Here is a 25,745-nt window from a genome sequence, read left to right as displayed (position 1 = left end):
TTATATTTAGCTGTTATTTTTCATATCATTATTTACATTTTTGTTCGCCGTAGATCGAAAACAGCCTGTTAAAGTATTGAAGAGGCATTTTATTTTTTTTATTATTAACGTTATTACTTATCATACCAATAATAAAACAATTAAGCTGATGTAAGAGTGCTATTCGCCCTCGAACGTACTTTTTGACGTATTTTTGTGTTGTCACATTGGGCTGTTTCTCTCGTACATTTTGAAAATATCAGAAGTTGTGAGGAAGTACAAGGGTTAGAAATCAAACACTTATTCATTTGTCCCTCGAACGCTATTTCGATCTCAAAGAGGGTTCCATGGCAACCGTGTTTTAACATGCCGCTTTACCAAACTTTAGAACTATTTCTTTGTTGTAATGATAATTTCGTAAGTTTTCTTCGTAGACTTGATAGTATCGTTCTTTTCTCTCTTTTTTTTGGTCTTTTCTTTTTTCCTTTTTGTGCCGCCTCCGTGTCTTCTGTTGTCGCCCGTCTCTGGGCCTCCCGTGTCCCCGCTTTCTTTCTGTCTTCTCTCCGTACAAGAATTGATAGTTGACCTCATTATCTTGTCTAGAGGGGCTGCTGGCTATCTATTCAAGTTGTATGCGATACTTCTCTCCCCTTCCGCGTTTCGCGTCTTCTCTGCGCCGCCTTTCTCGTCGCCGGGGTCCTGGGACGAGGTTGATGTGATACTTCCATTGGATCTGTAATATAACAACAAAAACGCAAGGGGAGGGAACCTGTCAACCCCTCCCTTCCCTTCTATAGCCGAGGGGGTATGCGTTCCAGCTATTTAGTCTTCATTTACGCCGGAAAGGTGCACTAATGGTCCCGATATGAGCAAGACTTGACTTCCAACAAGCAAAGAGATTTTAGCTCCACGCTTAGAAATCTTCGTTTTTGTTGATTTATTGGGGATATCTTCATCTGTGAAATTTTTCAAGGTTATTTTCAGGTGTGAAGTTCATAAAACTTGAGCCAAAAATACCACACACCAGCAGGGCATTTAGCACCTTCAGGGCTACACCCATCATTTATACTATTTGCTGACGAATAAGCAAGAAGGAGGAAATTGGCTTTTTTGCACTAACATTTGCTTTCTATCTTCTATTGGTCATAGAATATAAGAAAAGATGAAAATTGTGCAACTCGGTTAATACAGAGCCACGGCTTCCTCATGAAAATTAAATTTTCGTCTTTAAAGTAATTGAATGCAAAATTTATTTGTCTTATTTGAGTGCGGGGCAAAAAACTCTGCTTCCCCGCAAACAAAAAAACATAACCCTCCGGCAAAGCGGAAAAAAAAAATAAACCCAGTACTCTTCAGCAACCTCAATTATCTTCAACACTAAATTTACATGACCCTAAACAATTGCTCTATGTCCGGACTCTGTGTTCCTGTGTACTGCCTGCGTTTTCGCGTTTTTGACTGCCACTAGGAAATGTCAACTAAGTGAACCGTAGAGACATTTTAGATGAACAATCAGCTGACAACAAATTAACTTTAATTTGAATACTAGCTATAACATCGTAAAGAAAAGTTTTATTTTTGTTTTTATTTAATGAACATTATGTATCAGCGCACCGATCTGTGAAACGATTATGAACCCATTTCAGTCTTTTTTGGAGGAAAAATGTCTCGCGGTGAAGATCAAGCTTTTCATCTTAGTTTATTCACGGCAGCTGCATCCCAGTAAATAAGACAAGTATTTGATGAATGTTCGGTCAATAAGCGGGCGATCAGGCGGGGATGGGTTACGGTCAAACCGCGAGAAGCGATCCTTATCCAAACACTTCATTGTGCGATTGGGGCCTCTGTGTATCATGGGGCGGAACGGAGATTACCAAACGGCAACGCTTAGCGACAGGGAGTCATTTTGAGGCATTTAATAAATTTCCGTCAACAAACAAATGTGGCATCTAACACAGAAGAAAAGGTAGTGTTTACTAGCCCATTCAAACAGTTGCCTTTTTCGTTGTGTCACATGCCATCTCGCTGTTGGTTTATGAAGGTCCCGGCAATGTGAGTTTCGTATTTCCTTGTTTCCTTAACTCGTTGCAAGAAACGCCACATTAGTCACTTGGTGTTAAATCAAACGCCGAAGGCTCTGGAGGGCTTTCTTCTGTCTATGCCAACGTAAAAGACAATGGTTGCTCAAAATTCGTAGCAAATCTTTTAAGGTAAATATATGTTTAGTTCCGCATGTGTTTTTGTTAACAGATTTGTGAGAAGATAAATTTCCTTTCCACTTTAGGAAGGACGTTCCTTTGCACTAAATCCAGAAGAAAACCCCGATTGCTTCTAACAAAAGCAAAAACAAATTGCGACAGTCGTTAAGAATGTCATTCTTTATTTTTTTCGGTTTCTTACCCAATTCCTGTAACACAACCGTACCTCGACTTTTATTCGCATATTGTTGTCGGACTGATTATCCATAAACTTACTAATGAATGCTGTAAAACGGTAGTTAGCAAAAACTTAAAACTTTTTTTTTTAGGAAGTTGAAAAGAAATTAATTTGGAACCGTCGATCTTTCTACTGTTGTCCATTTTTCTTTCAATCAAATAAAACGCAAATCTCGCTGACGAAAAATTTCAGTTGCAGTTGTTTTTTTGAACTAAAAGCGTTTTTACCTATCACTAAAGTGACAGAAAATCTAACTTATTTTCGGATCGATCGCTGCAATGATAATTTATTTTGCTTTTCCCTTAACCGATGAATCATACGTATCCGTATACAATGATGAGAATTGTTAATTAATAAAACGAAAAGACAAACACCAGTTTACGAGAAACAAATTGATTTCCCGGTGATTTGTTGATACTTTTTGACAGTATTTGTTGTGAAAAAGAGAATAAATTTGGATGAAGTCAACATTTGGGACATGTTTGCAATTCTCGTTCGTTTTGGAAAATATCCGAAGTTGCGAGGCGCGGTTTGCGTCAATATTTTATTCAGCAGTAAACCTCTTTTTTCTAATTACAAAAAAGCCTGAGGGTAAAATGCGGTTAATGGTAAAGATAAGTTCAAAAAGTATAAACTCCTTTCAAAGCAAAATTTAACTGCGCAAAGCACTCTATATTCCGAGAAGAGAACAAAGCGCTTAAAACTGAAATATTTTTCCCGTATCAAGGTTATCAATCTTGCAGTAGTTTATCAGTACATTTAAGTTTACAAATTCTATTTGTAAGTTTTAATTACATCAGCTACGATGCCAAATTAAGGAAACTAAGTCATTTCCGTATTTACAATCTGGATTTCTTGTTTTCACCTTAAAAAATAAAAATCAACTAAATTTTGAATGACATCCGGCTATGTCCTCCTTCCAAGGAAAAGAAAAAATAAAAATTAGTAAAAGACAAACCAAATTTCTTCAACTTGTAAAAAGGAATTTTCATAAAAAATGTAATTTTGACAATTTTAAAGGTAATTTTTTGACGTTCAGATATAGCTCAACAATCTCAGATACGATCTTCTTTCAATTTATCAGTTCTTGATTTTTCAATTTATAAGAGCAATGATAGAAAACTGTGTCTAAATTGGTCAGCAACGTAAATTGATTTTGCCTGAGCTTTTTAAAACAAGTAAATCTTTTATGCGTGAGAGGCTTTGGTCAAGGCCTTCACACCTGCAAACTTAATAGAGAAGGCGCCACGAGAGTACCCAAGTCACCCACACACAAAAATAGAATTGTTCCCCGGTCGGTGGTTATGGTGAATAGTGAAGATTGGTTTGAGCTCGTAAAGATCAAATACGTAGGATAGTTTATCAAAGTGACATAATGTCATAATCAAAAGAAGATTCTGTACTAACAGCTACAACTAAAGAAAATTGAAAATAAGTCAGACAAATTTGAACTCTGAATTGTACGCAGCTTTAAAATGAGTTCTAACTCTTGGATGTATTATGTAAACATTTAACTGAAAACGCCAGGAAACAAAGTTTATGCACAAAATAATTTCAGTCAGTATTTTTAGACACCTTTTGAACTCGTTAAATTTTTAGTGTGAACGGCTGTGATCTATTCCATGCCAAGATTGAGCATTTGTCTCCAGATTGAATATTTTATGCGCGTATTCCTTTCCCGCATCCAATTTTATAAAATGGAATAAAATGGGGAAAATCTATACAAATTACATTTATTACATTACATGTGGTCTATTAAGCCTGGTTTTCATATAATCGCTCCGATCTCTTTGTCACTTCTATGAGAACATTACACAGACGATCTCTAACGTCTGCGGCGATTCGGGCGATCATGATCGCTTGGTCGTCCGTTTTTTATCCTTCTAGCTTCTCTTTCCCTTCTTCGCCGTAAGACTGCAACAACTGAGAACATAGGAGGCCACAAGTTTTGCTCTTTCATTAAAGGTTGTCATTGTGCTGGATCTAGGGCTAAAATGATTATATTTCGTAGGTCTTCGCTCATACCAGGCGATCGAGACGATCATATGCGAACCCCCTGATCGCTTCCTTTGCTTACGATCGTCTCAGTAGTTGTAAACGATCGATGCGATAGAAACCATCGAGGAGATCATATGAGAACCAGCTGGCCTTTACTTGTTGTTACCGAAGAAGGCAAGGGAGAAAGTATATTTACTGTCTTGATCCTAATCTAATAAATCAAATATGTGAATTGTTTACAGATTCTGCGAAAGTGATTCACTGAACCGCGTCCACCGACATGAACAGTAGCAATGATACAACCAATGGTACCCAGGACTTTCCGCCAGAGTGTACCTCTGGAAACCAGTCCTCCGCGCTGCAATGGATAAAGACCATAGTGTACCTGATCATCCTGTTTTTGGCCTTATTTGGAAATGCTATGGTGATATGGATCATATATAGGCACAGGAGAATGAGGACAGCAACGAACTACCTTATCGTTAACATGGCGGTGAGTCTAATGTATCTCAGTTTGGATGTGCATAAATGCTACATTGTGAAAAAAAGAAACAACATTAATTTCAAATCCAGGGGTACTGTTCGTTGATATCTTTGTTAACATCAAATAACCAATAATTAAATTAATATGTCTGGCAAACAATGATACATCAATAGCGACTGTGCGAGAGAAATGCGTTGAACACTGAGCGAGATACCTTCTGCACAACGTTAAATTTGCAAATCAACTTTTTGTGGTTGTGGGGTCATAAATAGCACTCGACCATACAAACGTCTTTGAAATGTTTCAACTTTGTAATCTATCGTTTGGAGTAGGTTTTCACCCTGTTTCCTGGCCAATACTCCTTTGTAACGGGTGGCTAATTCATGATATAGTCATTGGTACGTGCCATGAGAGGCGTGAGGGGGACACAATAATACTAGATTCACATTCTGTCGACAGATAACATTTTGGCTGTTTGTCAGGTCATGTTGTCAGTAAGAATGTCAATTGTTAGGGGATTATGTCAACAATAACGTCAGGCCGTTGGTCGCCCATTCCGCAGAATAATTTCTGTAGGCAAGGCTTTTTAAATATATCGCAGTTGCCCAGAAAAATTGAAACAGCCCTCCCCAAGGCATGATTTACCCTACGGAATTCATTCAGTATTAAAGCAGTTTTTAATTGAATACCGTAAACCAAAACCAAAGTAATTACTCTGGCCAATCACGAAGCAAACCGACAATCCAGTGAACCAATCAAAACTCGAAGCAAATTCATGTAGCTGGTGCGAAGGGCAGGAAAACGGTTGCGTGCGAGTCACGATTGTTTTTGGTTTTACTTCTGATTGGCTGGGAAAGTGACGCAAGTTTTTTAAACCACCCGCTAAGCAAAGAAATGAAACACTAAAGCAAACGCGAATTACTTTCGACACTAATTGAAAACCGCTCTATATAATCATTTATTACAGGTTGGAGATCTCTTGATGGCCGTTATATCAATGATACCCAATGCAGTGAGCATGCTTAGGGGCACACATTCATGGATGAACGACGCGCCGTTTGGACAGATATCCTGCAAGTTGTTCCTGTTCGCGCAGGGATGCTCAATGGCAAGCTCCATATTCACTCTGACAGCATTGGCGTTTGAACGTTTCTTTGCCGTCGTTTTCCCAATGTGGAAAGCTGTCACTGTTAGACGCACAAGATGGCTGATAGCCTTGATATGGATAGCTTCTTGCTCATACCCAGCCCCATTCTTCTACGCCGCAAAGGTCAAACTCTATGAAGGCATCCCCTATTGTGTGGAGGATTGGGCACCAGCATTTGACCCCAGGCGATCGCAGGCAATCTTCACAATTGTTTCGTTCGTTTTTCTTTACGCACTTCCACTACTGGTCATTTCAGTTTTGTACTCGATCATCATCGCAAAAGTCTGGGGAAGAGACATACCTGGCAATGCTACCCCAGCAAATCAGCGGCTCCTTAACAAGTCTAAGAAAAACGTGCTGAAGATGTTGATTACAGTTGTTGTCAGCTTTGCACTGTGTTGGTTCCTGATGCATCTGAACGTGTTCTTGATGGATTTCAGTAACGTTTTCATCCCCTGTGGTATCCCCATAGGACTTCAAACCACCGCCTTCTTGTTCGGACATGCAAACAGTGCCATCAACTGCTGCATATATGTGATTTTCAGCCAGGATTTCCGGCGGGGATTCAAAGAGATTTTAAAGCCGTTGTTTCCCAGACGATCGGGGACATTGCTTTTTGGCACCACTCGGGCCGGCGCCACTATGGAGGCGACAGTTGATCTGCAAACCAGTTACAAAGGTCAACCACAGGCGAGGGCTTTCAAAATCATAGATGACGCAAGTTGTTAGGAAGGGTGTAAAAGATTTCAGCTACTGAATATTTTATTAACAGTTTACCTAGTCCATCCCTGCTCTCTCTTTCGCGCCCCTTTATAGGGGCTGTCTGGGCTTCCCGCTCCTCCCAATGCCCTCTGCTGTGCTCCAAATCCCAAATTGCTTCTGTGCTCGGCTCCATCCACGCGTTTCCTCTTTTTCCCTTTAGGGTGACGCCGTCGGGGTTTGTGATTCTCGGTCGTGTCGGACGTCAGTGGGGCGGGCGGTCTTCTTCCTCGCCGCACTTCGTCGCGTCTCGTCTACATCCTCGGGGTCTCGGGGGCTCGGGCCCCGCCGTCGCCGCGGGGGTCCCAGGGTCGGCCCGCCCGCGGGGGGTGGCGTCACTGCGGCACAGCTGCTCGCTCATCGCGCGCCGCGCCAGTGCTCGCATCAACAATCAGCTCCGGGGGGGGCGCTACACAGCTGGCTTCCGGTGATCCCTGTCCGGCCGGTGGGTCACTGTGCGGTGCGCGGCCGTCCCTTTTGGGGGCTGGCGCATCCATGCAGCCTGACTCTCTCTTCGCGCGCCTGGGTTCGCCCCTATAATGGGTGCGCGGAGAGAGGTTCAGGGACTGGACTACAGTTTACCTTGCGATGACGTTCATCTTGAAGCTAAAGAGGAGGCAAGTCCTCTTACAAGCCGAGACACCTTTGAGAATTCAACGATGTGGCTTTTTCATGAAAAGCGTATCTATTTAACTGATTATGTGTTCCCGCTCTTTCAGTTTTACTCTAATATAATTTTCCTTTTTTTCCTTTTTCCCGAATATCCGTCCCCATACCAAAGGAGGTCATCACCATTCCCCTACTTGTAGGAGAAACTTTCTTTACTCGTCCGTTTCGTTTAAGATCTTGTATAATAATGCTAAATATTGCGAAAAGAATATTACGAAACTGTAAAAAGAAAGATTCGTTCCCACTCCCCCCCCCTCGTGCCCACCCCCGACCCCTGGCAGTGCACGCGAAGTCGTCTTCATAGCCACCCTCGTAGCGATCTAAACCGAAAGTTGCCGTTTAGAATCTCCTGTGCTGAAACAGCTTAATCAGTTACACTGATTATATTTTGCCAATCCAAGTTAATGTCACTTCAACATCACCCAAATCCACAATGAAAGAACAAAATCAATTCAATTAAATTTATTGCTAGACCACACTCTGTGCGATCTCAATAAGAAATTATTTAATGTAGCAAAGCTGTGATTCAAGCTGCACGATTTAGTTAGCCAGTTGATTTTCATACCAGCTAGATTAGCTCAATCCTGCTACAAACTGAAACATGCAAGAAACTGTACATCATTCCTTTTCCTTCACACTGATCATATCCTGTTAAAACTTGTAAAATATAGTTCTAAGGCAAACGACTGTTTCTTCGCTGAAAACCCTTTCTTGACGATTTGTTAGAATATATGTATATAAAAACAACATGATCACACTCAACTAATAAAAAGATTTTAAGTTGTAGAAATAATGGTCCTATGTTTTTCCCTACTGGCTGGGACTCACTTGTTCGAAGTGATTTTGCTGTTTTCTAACTGAAGTGGGTTGACATGGAGCTACAGGACTCAAAATTACTTAGTTTTTATTGTGTCACGGCAGTGATACCTTGTTTCCCTTGCAGGGGCGTATTGAGAAGCACCCACCTGCCTCAAAGTTATATATGCGAGAAACGCTTTTTTGGCAACTACGCATGGCATTAGTAAGACCTAGCGAATGGCTCGGCACCAGTTTTCGAATGTGACTACAATTAAAGGGACTTGGCCAGTTATCATAAGAGTTTTAACACAAAACAAAGACTGCATGCAATAAAATCACCTATAAGGGTAATTCCTCTAAGGGACGTAATTCCTAAGGAGTAATTCCTCTAAGGGACGGACCATTAGAAAAGTGATAGGGGGGGGGGTGGTGGATTTTCGGCTTGCATTTTTTTACCCCATCTTTTCAGGAATTTTTTGGGGGGTGTAACCCTCTGCTCGAATTTTTTTTAGACAAATGTCTGGGGTTTTTTTGAGGAAATAGTTTTTTTTAGACCTGATACCATTTATTTTTACTTTATACCATGCTTTTGACAAATGTTGCTTTGATGATCATTTGCTAAAAAGTTTAAATATTTCCCCCCAAATGTTGTTATTCATTGATTTATTCCATTAGGCACTGGTCAATAAGTATTGTGTGGTCGGCCGGCTTTTAGCCAGGTGGGAGTCCAGGAGTCCTATGGACGGCCACTTTTCAGAGAAAATTAATATGAATAATAATTGTATATAGAGGCTTTTTTTAGCAAATTTAGAAATCTTTAGATACCTTTCCACTCATAACTGCAGAAAAACACCTTGTATACTCCTTAGGCCCTCCTATGGGGACAAAGTCAGGCCTTAGAAAAATTTTGGACTCCCACTTTTTAAATCCTGGCTAAAAGCCTGGTGGTCGGTCGGAACAATTGCAAAAGTGGCGGGTTGAGAGAGCCCACAAGTGTTGATACGATCACAAGCCTTCTGGGGGGGGGGGGGTCCGGGGGAATCTCGCCCGGGAAATTTTTAAATTTGGGCCTTCTGAAATCGCTAGAAATACATCTAAAACTGCCCACGTCAAGAAACTTATTCCATTTCTACTGAAGAATACCACTGGGGATTTTATACCACTGATTGTTTTCTTCACCCTATGCACTTGTCAACAGCAATTTATATCGAATGTCCGACAAATGTTGGTGTCAAAGTTTTTATACAATAAACAGAAGGCAAGACCTGAAAGTGAATTTTCTATAACCATTTGCGTATGGAAAGAAAAGTTTCGCTTGTAGGGAGGCCAGGCTGAATTCAATTTGCTTCAGTGAAACTAGAAGTTGAGCGCTGGAGACGCTTGTTTGTAGGGTGTTTGTGGGCATCCTCCGCTGGAAATGTTTGAATTTCCAAGGCTCGAAAATGCTATTTTTAGCATTTTTCCTGATATATTTCGTCGAAAGTCGATCTCATCAAGTGTAAAATGATGGGTGTTTTAAGTGCTTACATAGGAAACTTTTCTTCCTGCATGAATTTTTTTTCTTGCCTTCCCCTTTGCACGAATTTTTTTTCTTGGGATTTTCTCTTGCATGATTTTTTTTTTGGTTTTTTTCCCCACCCCCCCCCCCCCCACCCCCATCACTTTTCTAATGGTCCGTCCCAAAGAGAGACGAGCGATAATGATAACTCCGTTTTTCTCTCCGTTCTGTTACAGTCAAGCAAAGAATGAAATCAAATTTGCAATAATGGAATCATTAATCCACCCTTGACAGGAACGCTTAAGGTGTTTTGACTGTAAGTCAAAAGACTAAAACGCTGGCAATACTAACGAGGCATGTAACAGAGTTTCACTAGAGCTGTTACGTAACTAAAACTTCAAGTATCACAATCCATCTGTTCCCTCACCCGCATTTATTTAAGTCTTTTTTGTATATATTTAAAGTTTAGCCCGCGGTATTCTAAATGTTCAGCGGGTTTGTTAAGTAACATGATGTATCACTAGTAAGACAAGCTAAGGTGTCTCTAGACTAGTGCTATCTTCCCTCGGATTCTCGAGTCCGTCATTTGACTAAGCCCGAAGCGTTGAGGGGTTTGAAGTCAGGCCGAGTATGATTTTTAAGCAGTTCCTCAGTCCTACTCACCAAGAGTCTCAACAATCAGAACAGAGAACGAGCAAGTTATCCCATCAAGCATGCTGATATGATGGTACGTCACGTCACTAAACATAGTAAAAATGGCCCCGCTCACAACGAGTCTCTCGTAGCTCAGTTGGTTAGAGTGCCCAACCGGTATTCTGGGAGGCCATGGGTTCGATTCCCGTCGGGGACTCAGAATTTTTCTTTGTCCCATGCTCGAGTCATGTTGAACACTTCATCTTCATAATTTATTACCGAGCTTAAAATTTACCATCTTTATTATTTACTACAAACTTGATGAATTCGGCATTGCTGATCCTAGCAGTATGCGAACGCGTGTCACTTATCAACCCAGTAAAAATGGCCCCGCTCACAACGAGTCTCTCGTAACTCAGTTGGTTATAGCGCCCAACCGGTATCTGGGAGGCCATGGGTTCGATTCCCGTCGGGGACTCAGAATTTTTCTTTGTCCCATGCTCGAGTCATGTTGAACACTTCATCTTCATTATTTATTACCGAGCTTAAAAAAAAATAAATAAATAAATTACCATCTTTACTATTTACCACAGTACGTGAAATTACAAAAATTAGCAACAAAAATTACTTTTTTCTGGCGTCTGACGGTGTCTGTTCGCGGCAATCCCGACAAGTGTCGTGGCATAAGAGTGCGGTAAGTGACAACAGTAAGTTAAATTAAAGCATTTTGTGCACGATTTCACTTGTTCAGTAAAAAAAAATTTCGTGATTGCATATACCAACTGCAAGATATAAAATCCCGGTTATAAGCTCTGGGCTTATACAACTTCGTAAGAGGATTTTGGGTGGGCTTATAAACGGAGTGGCTTTTATCCGGGGGGGGGGGGGCTTATAAACGTTTTATAAACTTTTTAACGTTTTGAAACGAGCCACACCAGTGTTGATCGAAGTACGATTTTAAGTTAAAAAGTCATAATTTAGGCCTGTTCAGTTCTGTCATCCAGCGGAGGGGGGCTTATAGCCGGATGTATTGTTTGTTTCCAGGGGGCTTTTATAAGCGGGGGGGGGGGGGCTTAAAACCTAACTTTTACGGTAGTTCCCTAACGTTTCGCTGAGCGTCAAGTGAAAACCCCAGTGGTTTACGCTTCCGAACGGCGATCTACGAAATCGGAAAATAAAGTTCTCGCAGTCTACAATGGTTGTCTCAACATTCGAATATTACTAATAATTGATGCTGTTCATCTCCTGGGTGGCAAGCAAGATTGTAAAGCACGAGCCCGCTAGCCAACTAAGGACTTTTTTACTAGACCTTTTTTTACTAGCCTTTGCTGTTTATTGTTATTTTAAAAAGTTCAGTAAAAACCATGAACTGCAGGTGCCCCCCCCTCCCCCCCCCCCCCAAAACCAATAAAATGGGGGGGGGGGGGGGAGAAGTACCAGAAACCTAAATTGATCCAACTCATTACCACAATGTTTGTCTAAAGTACTGTACATATAACTGGTTCAGCTCTGTTGTAGATACAACCAGACGGACACCTTCGGGACCGGCTCCAACTGTCCGTCTTAGAGGGGTGTCCGTCTTATAGGGAGTTTAGTTACAGTAAAATGACTGAAAAATGGCAGGGGCGGGACCAACACTACGTGTCCGTCTTAAAGAGGTGTCCGTTAAGAAAGAGTTGACTGTGAACGTTTTAGGTGGTGTGCAGTTTAATATATCAATGAAGTATTTTACGGATGACGTATAGCTACTGCTAAAATAGAAAAGAGAAAATCTCTGGAGGCACTTTGAGACTTGTTTGATTGAGAAATAGAAAAAAAACTCTGGAACCAGGGTAAATAATTCGTTATTTTATGCCGGTCAACAAGCGATTACTGGGTTATAACAAAGGGGTGAAATTTGTGTGATAATTTTCCGCAACCTGGGAAAGTATCGGAAATCGTTACTGGCCTACCGATATAGCTCGAAAGACATCGGAAGTCCTCGGGTATCTTAGGGTCATCTTCGGAAATCTTTAGGTCAAAGCAGACAGTTGCGAGTAGACAATGGGGCACCCGATCACACGCGGGTAAAATTCTTAATTGAATGCTATATACTTCATTGAACTTAACATAAAAGCAAGAAAACTATCGATGCTGATATCTTTGGAATAAATGATCTAACTAACTGCTACATGGAATGCTTTTAGCTTAACAAGATACGAGGAAGCCAAAACAGCTTTCAGATTCGTGATGCTAGACTCTCGAGTATATAATAACGCATATCTAGTAACAGGACCGCCGCACATACACTACTTCTAACATGGCTTCTTTGCAACATAGTTACACTATGTTTACAATGTCCAATGATCCATTCAGTACCATTTTGCAAAAAACTCAGAAAGCAGTTACAAGTACTTCACTCTCCTTTGCTTTCCGTGTCTCCCTGAAAGCAACACAGAACAAACAACAATTTAAAGGTCGTAGTTAATCATAATTAGTTGTCCCCTCTACTATTAAACCCGGCCCTTCCCACTTGGGCTTGGCATCAAGTCTACTATTAAACTATGGCATAATAGTTAAACGTTAATATAATAGTTAAAATTTGGGTAATAGTGCAACAGTTAAAAGAGGAATTTACCGTGTTAATAAGATGGAAATTTCACATCGTGTAACAGCTATGGCCATTTCTAAACACTAATTCTTCATTCTTATTGAGTTTGAAATGTGGCAGTTTGCCTATAGAGAGCGGGTGCCAATCTTGGTGTTCACAGGGTCCCTCTCAAAAGAGAGAACCTGGGGACGAGGTTGGGAGGATGCGGCCAGTGGTTCTGCCGGGGCGCGCCTTTGGTGCTCGAGAGTTCAATTCACGTTGCCCCCGAAAGAGAGCCTTCTCGCAGGCTATTAGTGCGCTGGACTTGCAATCTGCAGGTCCTGGCTACAAATCCTCCTTCCTTTCGCCAAATGGAATTGTGTTCGGGCGTCCCAAAACAACTCCTTCACACTTTGTAAGAGCCGAGGACCTTAATAAGCACAGCAGCTTGACCCACAAAGTGATTATTTTCATAAGTTGAAGTGTACGCACAGCCGGCCATTATGTAAGAAAGATGAAAGCAAATCTCACAGCATCCACACTCAAAATTTGAAGCACAAGGTGACAAAAGTTTTACTCTGAAAAGAAAGGCAAAACACGACACAGCATACCTCACTTTTTTGGTCTTCTTTACCAGCAGATATACTAGATGGCTGACTAAAGAATTTACTGTCGAGAAAGACACTAGGAATACTGGGACCAAAGAATATCTTGGTGTTAGAGGCAATAGAGTTGAACTTGATCTGCTCCAGATACTCAGGCGTCAGTTTAAGCTGGAAAGAAAATAAGCACGACAAATAAATGGTGATTGGGGCTCGAAAAGGACAAAAAAAAAAAAAAAAAAATTAGGTTTGGGTACAGTTTATTTTTCCACACCCATGGGAAAGAAAAAAGAAAAAAAAAAAAAAAAAAAAACAAAAAAAAAAAATAATGGCGGTACAATCTGACATAACACTACCAATAAACCAGTGAGTTAAAACGTTAGTCTCAAGCCCTGTGATGCATGGATGCTAAAATGTAACGTGCTGTTTAGTCATGATTCTAATTTCTTCAGCTTCTTACTGCAACGATTCGATTTATTAATTTACTTTCGGTAGCTAAAGGGCGGGCGCTTATTACACACAAATTAAAAACAATGGTAACAAGTAGGGGTTTGCATGGTCGTAACAACATTCGTTTGTTCAGAATGTTCCACACTTCGTTCAGGTAAGAAAGCAGACCTCATAATTCGCTCATCTACTCATCGATACTCAGCTAATTCTGTGTCAACTTCTTGAACGTCGCTTTCGAAAAGAGGCGCTTTATGGACGCAGGAATAGGGGCACTCAAGGAGAAGGGCGCTTATTACAAAAAGGGTGTCTTATTGAAAGAAGGGAGCTACACTGTACATCAAATCACAATGGTATACTGTAAGTATTAAAAAAGAATGTTTTTGTCATAATCTCTCATACCATGTCTGTACTATGTGAGTGTAATTCCACATATAAAGAAACTCCTGATATTAAAAAATCCTGATATAATGAACACTTATTGAAGACTATAGCTTGCTAAACAATATTGTGATGCTTGTTAACAATGTTGAACCCAAATGCAACAACTAGAGCGGTTTTCACTTGAGTGTCAAAAGTAATTTGCGTTTGCATTGGTTTTGCTTACTACGCTTTGTGTTGGTTTAAAATCTTGCGCCACTTTCTTAGCCATCGGTCCCATCGTGCTCGCTCACGCACGTTCCCCGCTTCGTGCCTACGCATGTTTTGCTTCGGTTTGTTGGCTCTGGTTGGTCTGTGTCTTTTATGTTGGTCAGTATTCTTTGGTTTTGGTTTCACTCTTGAATGCTCTAATGCTAGATGAATAATTTACCAACAATTCACTTAAACATTAAAATTCTACCCAAGGATTGCATGCACCTCTTGAACAAATTTGTTTGCTGTTTTCAGATTTTAGGGTCTGAAGTAATACCGTAACAAAATAAAAAGTCACTAAATTATTCATGAGAGAATCAATACCCCTTATGCATGCATACTTCAGACTTGCTAGTTTCACTACCAAGCCTCGCTTTCTTTGTGCAAACTTAAAATTTTACCATGAACGAATTCCCAAAGCAGCAAATATGAAAATACCCACGTTAAAACTGCATGAACGTGGCAGAGGGTTGAGAATAATTTGCATAAAGGAAACCTGGTGGTGAAAAATGAGCATATGACGTTTTCATACATAATACCTATTCTAGTATCATAATTTATTTTATGAAATGCCACATTCACAGGGCAAGTCAAATTTATCTGTTGTGATGTCATAATGACAGAGCACTTGCCCTTCAGTTTCAGCAGCTACATTTGTATATCTTAGTGTTAAGTTGTACCTTATTGGCCTCGGCAAGTTTCGTAGCAGTGTAATATTCTGCATCAGCTCTTGCTCTCATGCGAGCCAAATGAGAAGTATCTAAATACAAAGGGTAAATGAATACAATTATCAACGTAATACATACACTTAGGGTTGAGAAGCACAGTACTGTCAGACTGAAGTGTTTTGTATCAGAACACAACTACATGGTATGTGGTATTTTTGTATGCCCCAAAAACTTTCACACAGTATCCTCCTGCCCGAATAGAAACCCAAAGATTTTTTAAACGCAAGTCCATCCGAAAATAACTGCCACCCCCCCCCACCCCCAACCACACCCCCTTTGTATACATCACCCCCCACCAAACCCCAAAAACAGTCCCACCTGAAAAGGAAGTTGAGTGAACATAAGCCCAGTGTGTATTTTTCGGAATTTTATGGTACTTGACAAATCAGTAAAATATACCGGTAACACACCTGCCTGCACTATTCACGTTCATTACTAATGTACCATTGTCAAAGCAGGGTGATCACATTGTACACATAGTTACAAAAAAGCCAAAAAGGAACCAAGAGACCAATCCATGTGAAAAAAGTTGTGAGATGTAACATGTCCACAAGACCCACAATGTATTTAGATAGCAAGTGAGATCGAATGAAAGAAATCTTAACCTTTTCAAGAATGTACTGTACATACGACCAGATATATGTTGCAGTTAATTTTTGATCTCAGTTAATTTTAAATTTTACCTAGTTAATTTGTTTCTAACTAGTTTATTTTTTATACAAGGTAAATAATAGGGTTAGGGTTAGGGTATGAGTTGGAGTCATATATTTTAAAAAAATAGTGGTTATCAACATTCCTACGTGGCAAGTGGTAAGGGGTTGGACAGCAAATCCAGAGGTCAAGAGTTCAATCCAGAGCAGGTTAGTAAAAAGAAAAAAAAATAGATGATAGTTCTTAGAGGAGGGGAATAATATTAATAGCAGATAGTAAGGGGGGTGTTAGTAAAGATGGGGGGTGGGGTAATGAGACATCAGGGAGGGGAGGTGTATTACTTTTTCTACTGATTAACTAGAATATTAGTTAGAAAAATACTAACTAGTTAAAAAAATTAATGAGATCAAAAATTAACTGCAACATATACAAAAAACAGATATGCACTGGAACAGTTTGGCCGTTTACTAAGACAAAGTTGAACAGGAGTGAAGCACTACTTACCCTCAATTTCTGACATTTTCCTAAGACTCTCTTTCTCCATAATTTTCTGATCATATTGAATCTTTGACACTTGAGCTGCCTTCTCAGCCTCTGAATTATAAGAACAAGGAAAAAAAAACAATGTTTACAAATGTTTGTGTCAATACTGTCATTGTAATGCAATAGTAGTCCTTTATTCTCCATCCCCCCTGGGGGGGGGGAAAAAAAAAAAAACAGTGCTTGCTCCAGTCTGTCCTCAAAGTTGGTAGAGCAGTACTGATCTTATTCATCCTTGTAGAATCCTTGTCAAATATCAAGTTTATTCGCCTTCCTAAGCAGTGTAGAGCATTGTGAAGTATTGTTTCTTTCATTCTATTTATTAATTTTTCTATCACTATTCTATTTATTTACTCTTGTACATACACACTGTATGTCTTTTTTTGTTTGTATTGTACTGTTCTGAATATTAATAATATATAGATTTAGGCACGCCTAAAAGCGGAGCTCCCCATTTATTTAATTTTCACTGGAGCTTACAATGTTTTCATTCTAGTGAATAAGCGGCAAAGTACTAATGTTTATGGCGGTTTATAGGTTCAAGACAAATTTAAATAGCTCACGGTTAAACCAAATGTCAGCAGTATGACAAAAATAATAATCTTAAAGCGGGACAAAATCATTATCATCACGAAAAAATTTAGGTACAGTATTATCTGCTTTCTAGCATAGAAAATAGTTTCGCATCCTGTAAAAGTTTCGCAGCAGTTCAGTAGACTCCACAATATCTATTACATTGATATAGGATATATTCAACGTGAATCGCTGAGTCTGTCGGATGCTAATCGGTTAGGTGCCAGTCTGCGGATCAGAAGGTCGTGAGTTCAAATCCCAGAGGGTCAAGTTTATTTTTCTTTATTTTTCTTTTTTTTTTTACCCCCTGGCAATAAAATGGTTTGTTTATTATATCAACCCGATTTAGCTTTCGATACTCCTTCATGTACGATGCTGGCTTTACAGATAGACACGAAAGTCATCGATCGATTATGGCTCTCAATGTCCACTTTTTTGGCGGTCGATTACTTTCTAACGTAATTTTCAGCCACATTTTTTTCATTGCTTCTTGTTTTTCTTTTCAAACCTCTTTAAATTTTAAAGGCCGCCTTTATACGGCCGCCTTTTTACGGCCTTCTTGCTTCACTATTTCTACCATCAAACTATGGCGGCAGTGCACGACTCCGTACGTACGACGTACGCTCCCGCATCCGCTATCCATTGCCATGAAAACTCATTTTGATAGTGTTCCTTCTTTCATGCGTATGGGGCTCTGCTCTGCGGCCCTTAGGGCCGCTGTAGAGCTCCGCTAAAAAAAAATAAAAAAACCTGCATCACAGAAAAAGTATTTAATACATCCAGCTCAAATTTATAGCGAAACATGTACATGTTATTCTGCTGTAAACAATCTCAAAATGCCTACCAATAACAGCCTTCTTCCGTTCTGTCTCTGCCTCTTTTTCAACCACTTTTTGTTTCTGTTGGGCGATCAACAATTTTGTCTTCTCACCCTCCCTGTTAAACAAGAAAATAAAGCTCTCACTAACTGTAAATTACAGACATCAGAAATTTATAAATTGATGGAATACTTGTTCATGTATTCTGACTCATGTTGTTAGTTTTAGTTTCAAGAGAAAGGCTGTTTTAACATTGCTAGCTAACAATGTGTGGTAAGGTTACAGAAAATATCCAGACTCCCCCACAGAAGGGATTGGTGAGTGATAATGGGGGGGGGGGTCTGTAAAACTTGTGAAATGTATGAAGCTAATGAATTTGCAGAGGGGTGGAGGGGTGGGGGAGGTATGGATAATTTATGGAACTACACAATACATATATGACAATTTTGTACAACTGTACAAGAATTTTTAGCTTGAGTCACTTACATTGCTTCATAGTTGCGTCTAATGCTCTCGGGTATCTTTGGTTTGGTGACTCTCACAGCCTACATGATAGCACATAAACATGTATATAGTACACTTAGAAATATAAGAGGGGAAAAGGGAAAAAAAAAAAAAAAAAAAAAAAAAAAAAAAAAAAAAGGGGGGGGGAAAAAAAAAAATTATAGGGGAAAAAAAAAAAAAGGGAAAAAAAAAAAAAAAAAAAAAGGGGGAACTGCTACAATCTGTTGTGAAATTAGAAGATGTACCGGTACATAATCTTGCCAGAATAAAAATACTATATGACAGAAACATTTAACAAATAAAGATTATCCAACAAAAGAGAAATTGCAATCATGGCAATTGATGGCTTGTCACGGTTATACTGTTGTTGTTGTTGTTGCTTTGTTGGTTTTTAATTAACAGCAATCTTCAGATCAGAGTTCAAGTACCAGATTGAGAACGGGTATGACTTTTCAAACCTACAGTGTTTATGCTTTTGATTATCATGTTTCACACCAGTCTCATACTGATAGTCTTCCTTTCAACTGATCAGCAACAGGAAGGAGTGAGAACTCTGGGAATGTAACTGGATTGAAATTCGAAAGTCCAACTCGTACTCGATCTTGTACTTGTACTCCAATCTGAAGGTCCCTAATAACCCCTGTTCATCAACTATGCTACTTACAAGCATGTAAATAGCATCAAATATCAGAAGTCAATTAGAGGAAAGTTGAAGTCTCCATTTTGAAAACACAATGATAACTAAAGCAAAGATGGTAAATACACACAAAAAGGCAAATAATAATCACGGCTAAAAATTAAATTTTTTTCTAACCTGTACTCTCAGGCCAGGAGCCATATTCAGCAAATCTAACTGAAGAGCTGTACGTAAGTTCTCATCAATTTGATCTGATGAAAGAATAAAGAGATGTCAATGACAAGTCGAGGGAACTACATTGTACATGAGCACAGTTCAACAACGTATATGTACTACAAAAATTGGCGTACATATATATATACATGTACGTAACCCATGACCATAATGCATTTGTAAATTTTTTACTGTTATTTCTACTCTCCCCTGGATGGGATGCTAGTCCATCACAGGGTTCCCCCCAGCAGTAAATTCGCCGGTACCCATTTATACAACTGGGCGAAGAGAGGCACAATGAAAGTGAAGTGTCTTGCCCAAGAACACAACACAGTGACACCAGCCAGGGCTTAATGAACCCAGACCGTTTGATCTGGAGTTCAGAGCGCTAAACAGTAGGCCACCGCACCTCCCACAAAATAAAAAAAAAATGCCTATAAATATTTATATATCTAAAAATATGACAAGCAAAAGCTCACCAAACAGATCTATGTACACTTCTTGAAGAGTGTGAGCACTACAAAACTACAAAGGACACAGAAAATGTTAGCATTGTAAATCATGTACACTCAGAGAACATCACTCTATGATAGAAATTTTATGTTCAAAGCTGAAAGCAGGACAATAGTTCATATCAGACATAATGCAGGCTATGTATGGTAGTCCACACAATGTGAGGTACTGTGACATGTAGCCCAGAAAAAACACTGCAAGTTAAATGTATAATTTATAGACTTTCAACCCTTAAAAAGTGATAACTACTGGTAATGCTGAATATGCTAGCAAAGAAAATACATCTTCTGTATTACTATTGTACTGTCAGGGAGAATAGTAGCTGTTGAAACAAATGGTGACCTGTCAGCCCAAACTAAACCATCACACCCCCCTTTTTTTTTTTATTTTTAAAAAAAAAAAAAAAAAAAAAAAAAAAAACCCCCCCCCCCCGCCCCCCCACCCCCCCCCCCCAAAAAAAGGGGGCCAGGCCTACAAATCATCAAAAAGCTGGCTACGCCCCTGATCACAAGACCTTTACACATGCACTTCACAACTACAGTATTTATCGATACATAAACTTCAAGAGGCTCACGTATACAAAATCACCTGGTTCAATTCATGATGTATCTTGTTAAATATCAATGCTTTGTCATAGTCTGCTGTGTAGTTTCTGACAATATCGAATACTGCAAATAACGATCAAAATCAGACTGTCAAGAATTAATGTGAGCTATCTTAAATTAATTTGCTTGGAAAATAATAGAGCAGTTATCATAACCAGAGTAACAACAACATTGTACAAAATGTACAAAGGTTCATTTGTACATGTACATGTATATGTATGGTGGCTTCAATTTCACGTCAGGTTTGACCAGACTTGGAAAATCAAGTAAGTTTAATAAAACCTTTTTTTAAAAAAAAATTTTTCTTTACATCCTTTTTCCCCCTTTTTTTTTTTTCATCCTCCCCCCCAAAACCTTCCCAAAAAAATCCAAGGGGGGGTCACAGCGGCGAAATCTATTTTTAGTAATAGTGCGCTTTGCTATTTGGGCCATGTGTTTGGGTGCATGTTTATTGGCAGAATAAGGATATATAAGGAAAGATACTAATTCATTATAATTAATATTGTCAATGATATAGTCTCACCTTTGACTAGACTGTCTTAATTCTCTCACAAATCATTTCATTGATGAGTTATCAGTGAACTACCAGTAACTAATTTGAAATTTTCCATCTTAGTCATATTGTAAAGTGGCTTTTAGTTCGTAACTTTTGCAAAAAAAATGGTGCATTTTAAACCTCAACACTCAACCCTGTACATGTATGCACAGGCTGAATTTACACATTACGATCTAATAACTTTATCTTCAAGTAGGAACCTACATGCACATTACTTCAGTTTTTTGTAGCTATTTCAATTCTACCTGATGAAGCTTCCAGGATGTTAACAACTTCAATACGATCAAAGTAAATGACAACTCCACCACTAAAAGCAAAAAGGTCTTTTAGAAACCAAAAACAGTAACAGAAATCTAGCAATTTAAAGGATAGTTATACATAATTTATTATTTTGTTAGAATGAAAAAAGAACAATAAGGTTGGAACACACCAGTTTCTTGGAGAGTTTACATGCACAGGAGGGGGTCAGTCACAGGGACTAATCGCCTTGTGTGTGCAAACCTTAAATTTTGAGGGACAAGTCCTGGAAACTTGTCTATTCAATCCAAGCCAGTTTGAAATTGTGGTGGGTCATGTAGCATCTCTTGCAAGGTCTTTCATGAATTGCTTGCTTACATTCAAGAAAACAATAGAACAAACAACATTTATAAACAATACCCCTAGCCCAAAACACAATAGCAGCTGCAACACTAGAGGACCGCTAGGGGAGCAGGGATGGCGCAGTGGTGAGGCGCTCGCCTCCAACCTGTGGCCCGGGTTCGTTCCGGCCCTGTGTCATAGTGGGTTGAGTTTGTTGTTGGTTCTCGTCCTTGCTCCGAGGGTTTTTCTCCGGTTCTCCGTTTCCTCCCTCCCCCCACTCTTCCATCGTCGGTCACGGCCCCACAAGCTTGCTATCCACCAGTCGGTAAGGTAATTTAACTAAAAGCTTACGAGAGCTGCTACACTACTGTGGGATAAGTCATGTGGGATAAGTCACATGGATACCCACCTTGTTCCACAGGGAACATTTTTGACTTCATCAGTCTGCAATGTTGTTTGAACTGAGCGAAATGATGTTAGGAATGGAACCATTATGTGAAAACCAGGTCCACTGGTAGAAGACAGCAATGCACCACCCTATAACAATTCAGGAAAATTAAAAAATGGAGACAGCTAAATCCATATGAAGAAAATGATTCAATTGTTTTTTTTGGTTTAAAATATTTCAAACCAGTTTGATTTTTATTTTTCTTTGTCTCATTACATGTACACTGTATTCATTTTCAGAATCTGGAAAAAAGAAAACAGAAATCAAACTGGTTTGAAAAATTTTAAACCAAAAACAAATTTAAATATGACAACTGTGAATACTGTACTATTAATACTGTAAGAATTTTAATGTTTGATATACTTAACACCAACTTCTGATATTATAGAAGTTCTCAATATTTATTATTATGAAACAAGTCTTTGTAAGGCTGAGACTAAAATGTACTTTAAAAGTCTGTGACCAGTTTAATTATTGAAGTAAATTATGTCAGCAACATGTACTATGTACAATACACTGACTTATACAGTGCGTTTCACAAAACTTTTGACAAATGGTTTTAGCGAACTGGTGCAGACTTCTCAACCTGCCAACTTCGCTGCACGTGAAATTCACAGTTTTTAAATGTTCTTTGTTTTGAGGTTGGCAATTTCATCGTTAACTACGTAATGAAAGAAATTCCCAAGTTCATAGCGAACTTCAGGAATTTTAAACGATCTCCGGAAACCGTTTGTCAAAAGTTTTGTGAAACGCACTGTAAGCAAGTTAAGCCTCCATCCATGTAGCAGATCAATCTATGTCACTGTACGTATACAAATGAAGTTTTGTCAGAGAGTCAGAAAACCAAAAAAAATAACTAAATGCCAACACATTGATAACTGGTTGTACAAACTTTGAGCACAGTGTAAAAATAATAAACAAATTTAATTAGTTTTTCCTTCTTACCCGATAGTACACTCCAGTGTGTCCTGAAATTTCCAAAAGACAAAGGGGTTATTGAAATATCATTACATGTTTAACACACTTCCTCCACAGAGGTTTTATTGGCTTGAACCCCTCCTCCCCTTATAAAATTCTAGTTAAAATTCATACTTTTCTTTGAAAATTTTGGTCTTTAAGTCCCCCCTACCCTTGGTATTTTCTATTGACCCCCAAAGGGAATGGTACTGATATGTTGCAGTTTATTACACCCGCTCTCAGTGTTCACATGCATACACTGTAGCAGCACTGTAGCGGATCGGTCTTGTTTGTTTAGCATGTTGAAAGACAGATGTGGAAAGACAGCTGCTACGCATGTAACACTGAAAGTGGGTGTAAAATTTTTCAAAGCAGTATGATTTTTATTTCCCTTGGTTTCAGATTATGATAATCATAAGGAGACAATTCAAAAATGAAAATCAAACTGGTTGGAATAATTAGCAGTGGATTTGACAGCAATTGCCCAGGGGGGGGGGGGGACTAGGGTCAATTTTTGTTGGGTATGTGCCGCTGGCCTCTCAGAACCCCTACCCCATAGTCATATTTTATGGCCAATTATAGACCCCATCTTAGTCACTTTTGGGTAAATGTAATTTTCATGACCCCAACTTAGTCACACTAATTATTCTTTTTACTAAGTCATTCTAAAATGAATTGACACTTGAATTCAATAAACTGAATAAAGAACACTTTACTTTACAACTACCTTATTATAGGAAATTAACGCTTGTGTTAATTAAGGTATTTGAAATTAACACGACATAAATTAACGCGAATTGAAGGAAAAATCACTTCCCAATGAAGGAAATTAACGCAAACGAGGGGGTAACATTTCAAAATGAAGGAAATTATCGTGAAGTACTCAACAGGAACAAGTTTATTTCACACTTGTAGACGTATAGTCTTAACCGCAAACAATGTTCGTGGTACTTTCCCCAAACGAGCGTTCTTCACAGTATCAGTGACACCGGCAGATTTCCTCCCTGATAAAATAAGGCTTTTTTCTAGAAGTCAAGAACGCCTGGACAGTATCGAGAAATTGAGGGCAAAATAATGGAAATTAAGGTCATGGAAATTAACGCTCCACTTAATTAACGGCGCGGAAATTAACGTTAACAAAAATTAATGTGACTTAAATTAACACGAATATTTAAATTTGCGTTAATTTCATGAAGTGTTAATTTCCTATAATATTATAGGTACACTATAAACATTCTGGTACATTTGCTTACCATAAACATTTACAAACATACCGTCATAAATAGTTGAAATGTAAACATTCTTCTTTAACGGTAACATTACACTAGCAATGACATTATAATACCATTTTTGATGTGGATAAAAGCAATTTATAGAACTTTCAGATCAGAAAATTTTTCGTCGAATCTTTCTGTTTATAACCCACAACTTGCCAGAATTTTCTTACCCTCAAAATCTGGGGAAAGTGTGACCCCATTCTGGTCACCCTATAAAAAATGCTTCAAAATGCGACCCCATTATAGTCAGTCCAGTCTTGAAAATACAACCCCATCCAGCGGCACATCCCCATTAGCCAATTTATAGGAAGTGCCAACCCCCCCCCCCCCCGGGAGCAATTGCTTGCCCGTAGTTGGGACTGTTGACTGTTTCAAAGGACTTTCTTACAACATCTTATTAAAGTTTAGTGGCTCTTTTCAACATCCACAAATGCCCTGGGTCGGGCATTTGAACAGAAAGTCTCAACTAAGTTCAAATGCCCGGCCCCCGGCCCCCTCTCTTGCGGCTCAACATTGATAGGTACATAATTGATAGTGTGACAGATTAGTTAACGTACAGTTTAACAGCTCTCTGTCTGGAAGTCTAGGTATGCTGTATAGTACTGTAGTAATGTCATCATACAACACTGCATAATGCTATATAATACATGTATACATGTGTGTCATCACGTTTCATTTTTGGCTTTAATATTGTAGCATGATACAAACACCTCAAATAAGTTAGGGAGGATATGTAAATTTAAACCATAATTAATTTATAAAATATTGGGTAAAACCACCTGCTTGTATGAAATAAGCTTACATGTAAGTGAAAATGAATATTATTGCAAGTGTAGGATACTTAAAACAATGCATAGAAATTTTATTCTTCTTGTGCCTGTTACCTCTCTTGAGGCAAAATGTAATACTTAAACTTAATTTTGCTTCAGTAGGACTGTTACGACGAGACTGCAGAAAGCCTAAGGCTTTTTTAACTGAAGGTTAAGTTAAGTTTCTTCTGAAAATGATTTAACATTTAATTATTCATTTATTCCTGTAACAGTTCGACTTGGAAACCACTTCATTTAAACTGAAGAATTCACGTATAGCAAATTGAAATATCTTTAAAGTAATTTTATCTCAGATTTAACTAATAACAATTCCCCTACATTGCGTGCTTCTTTGTTGAAACTTGAAAGTTACTATAGCTTTGACATAAAATAGGACGAATACAAGGCCAATTGAGGCATAACCGCTAAATCCGAGAAACTTTCTAAATATTTGATCTTACCTTCATCAATTTTGTGAACGGAGAAATTGAACATTACTGCAAAAAGCGCAAGGATTACTGCAGTGACCACGGCAGCCGCCATTTTGATGGAAGAAAGAGGAAGTTACCCAGGATGCTACGCGGGCGAAAAACAGGTGTCTAACACAGGCTTAGTCCTCTCGCGATCCCTCGCGATCCAAAACTTATTATTATTTTCGTTCGTTTAGAATTTTGACGAATATGCA

At 39.0% G+C, this 25,745-nt stretch overlaps 2 protein-coding genes across 3 annotated transcripts; one reads left to right on the top strand and one right to left on the bottom strand.

The window, feature by feature from the left end:
• The first annotated feature begins 1,945 nt into the window (after positions 1-1,945).
• On the top strand, positions 1,946-7,484 carry LOC144642046 (tachykinin-like peptides receptor 86C). Its single transcript, XM_078501044.1, has 4 exons — positions 1,946-2,189; positions 4,656-4,906; positions 5,865-6,821; positions 7,386-7,484. The coding sequence occupies exons 2-3, from the start codon at positions 4,694-4,696 to the stop codon at positions 6,771-6,773; spliced, it is 1,122 nt and encodes a 373-aa protein (XP_078357170.1). The 5' UTR covers positions 1,946-2,189; positions 4,656-4,693; the 3' UTR covers positions 6,774-6,821; positions 7,386-7,484.
• A 4,602-nt stretch (positions 7,485-12,086) lies between these two features.
• Positions 12,087-25,743, bottom strand: LOC144644525 (erlin-1-like). 2 transcript variants are annotated; one of them, XM_078504038.1, is made up of 13 exons: positions 25,522-25,743; positions 22,963-22,985; positions 21,979-22,106; positions 21,236-21,297; positions 20,418-20,497; positions 19,796-19,841; positions 19,281-19,354; positions 18,449-18,507; positions 17,989-18,080; positions 16,536-16,625; positions 15,333-15,412; positions 13,587-13,743; positions 12,087-12,819 (listed from the first exon to the last, which is right to left on the bottom strand). In XM_078504038.1, exons 1-13 carry the CDS (start codon positions 25,601-25,603, stop codon positions 12,797-12,799), a joined length of 996 nt encoding a protein of 331 aa, XP_078360164.1. In that variant the 5' UTR covers positions 25,604-25,743; the 3' UTR covers positions 12,087-12,796. The 2 variants fall into 2 exon arrangements, with proteins under 2 accessions (XP_078360164.1, XP_078360163.1); XM_078504037.1 differs by having other exon boundaries at positions 12,087-12,823; positions 13,582-13,743; positions 25,522-25,732.
• Positions 25,744-25,745: the final 2 nt, after the last annotated feature.

Source organism: Oculina patagonica, chromosome 2, assembly GCF_052425735.1.
Source record: "Oculina patagonica isolate OP01 chromosome 2, crgOcupat, whole genome shotgun sequence".
NCBI lineage: Eukaryota > Metazoa > Cnidaria > Anthozoa > Scleractinia > Oculinidae > Oculina > Oculina patagonica.
This window is presented reverse-complemented; position numbering and strand designations above follow the sequence as displayed.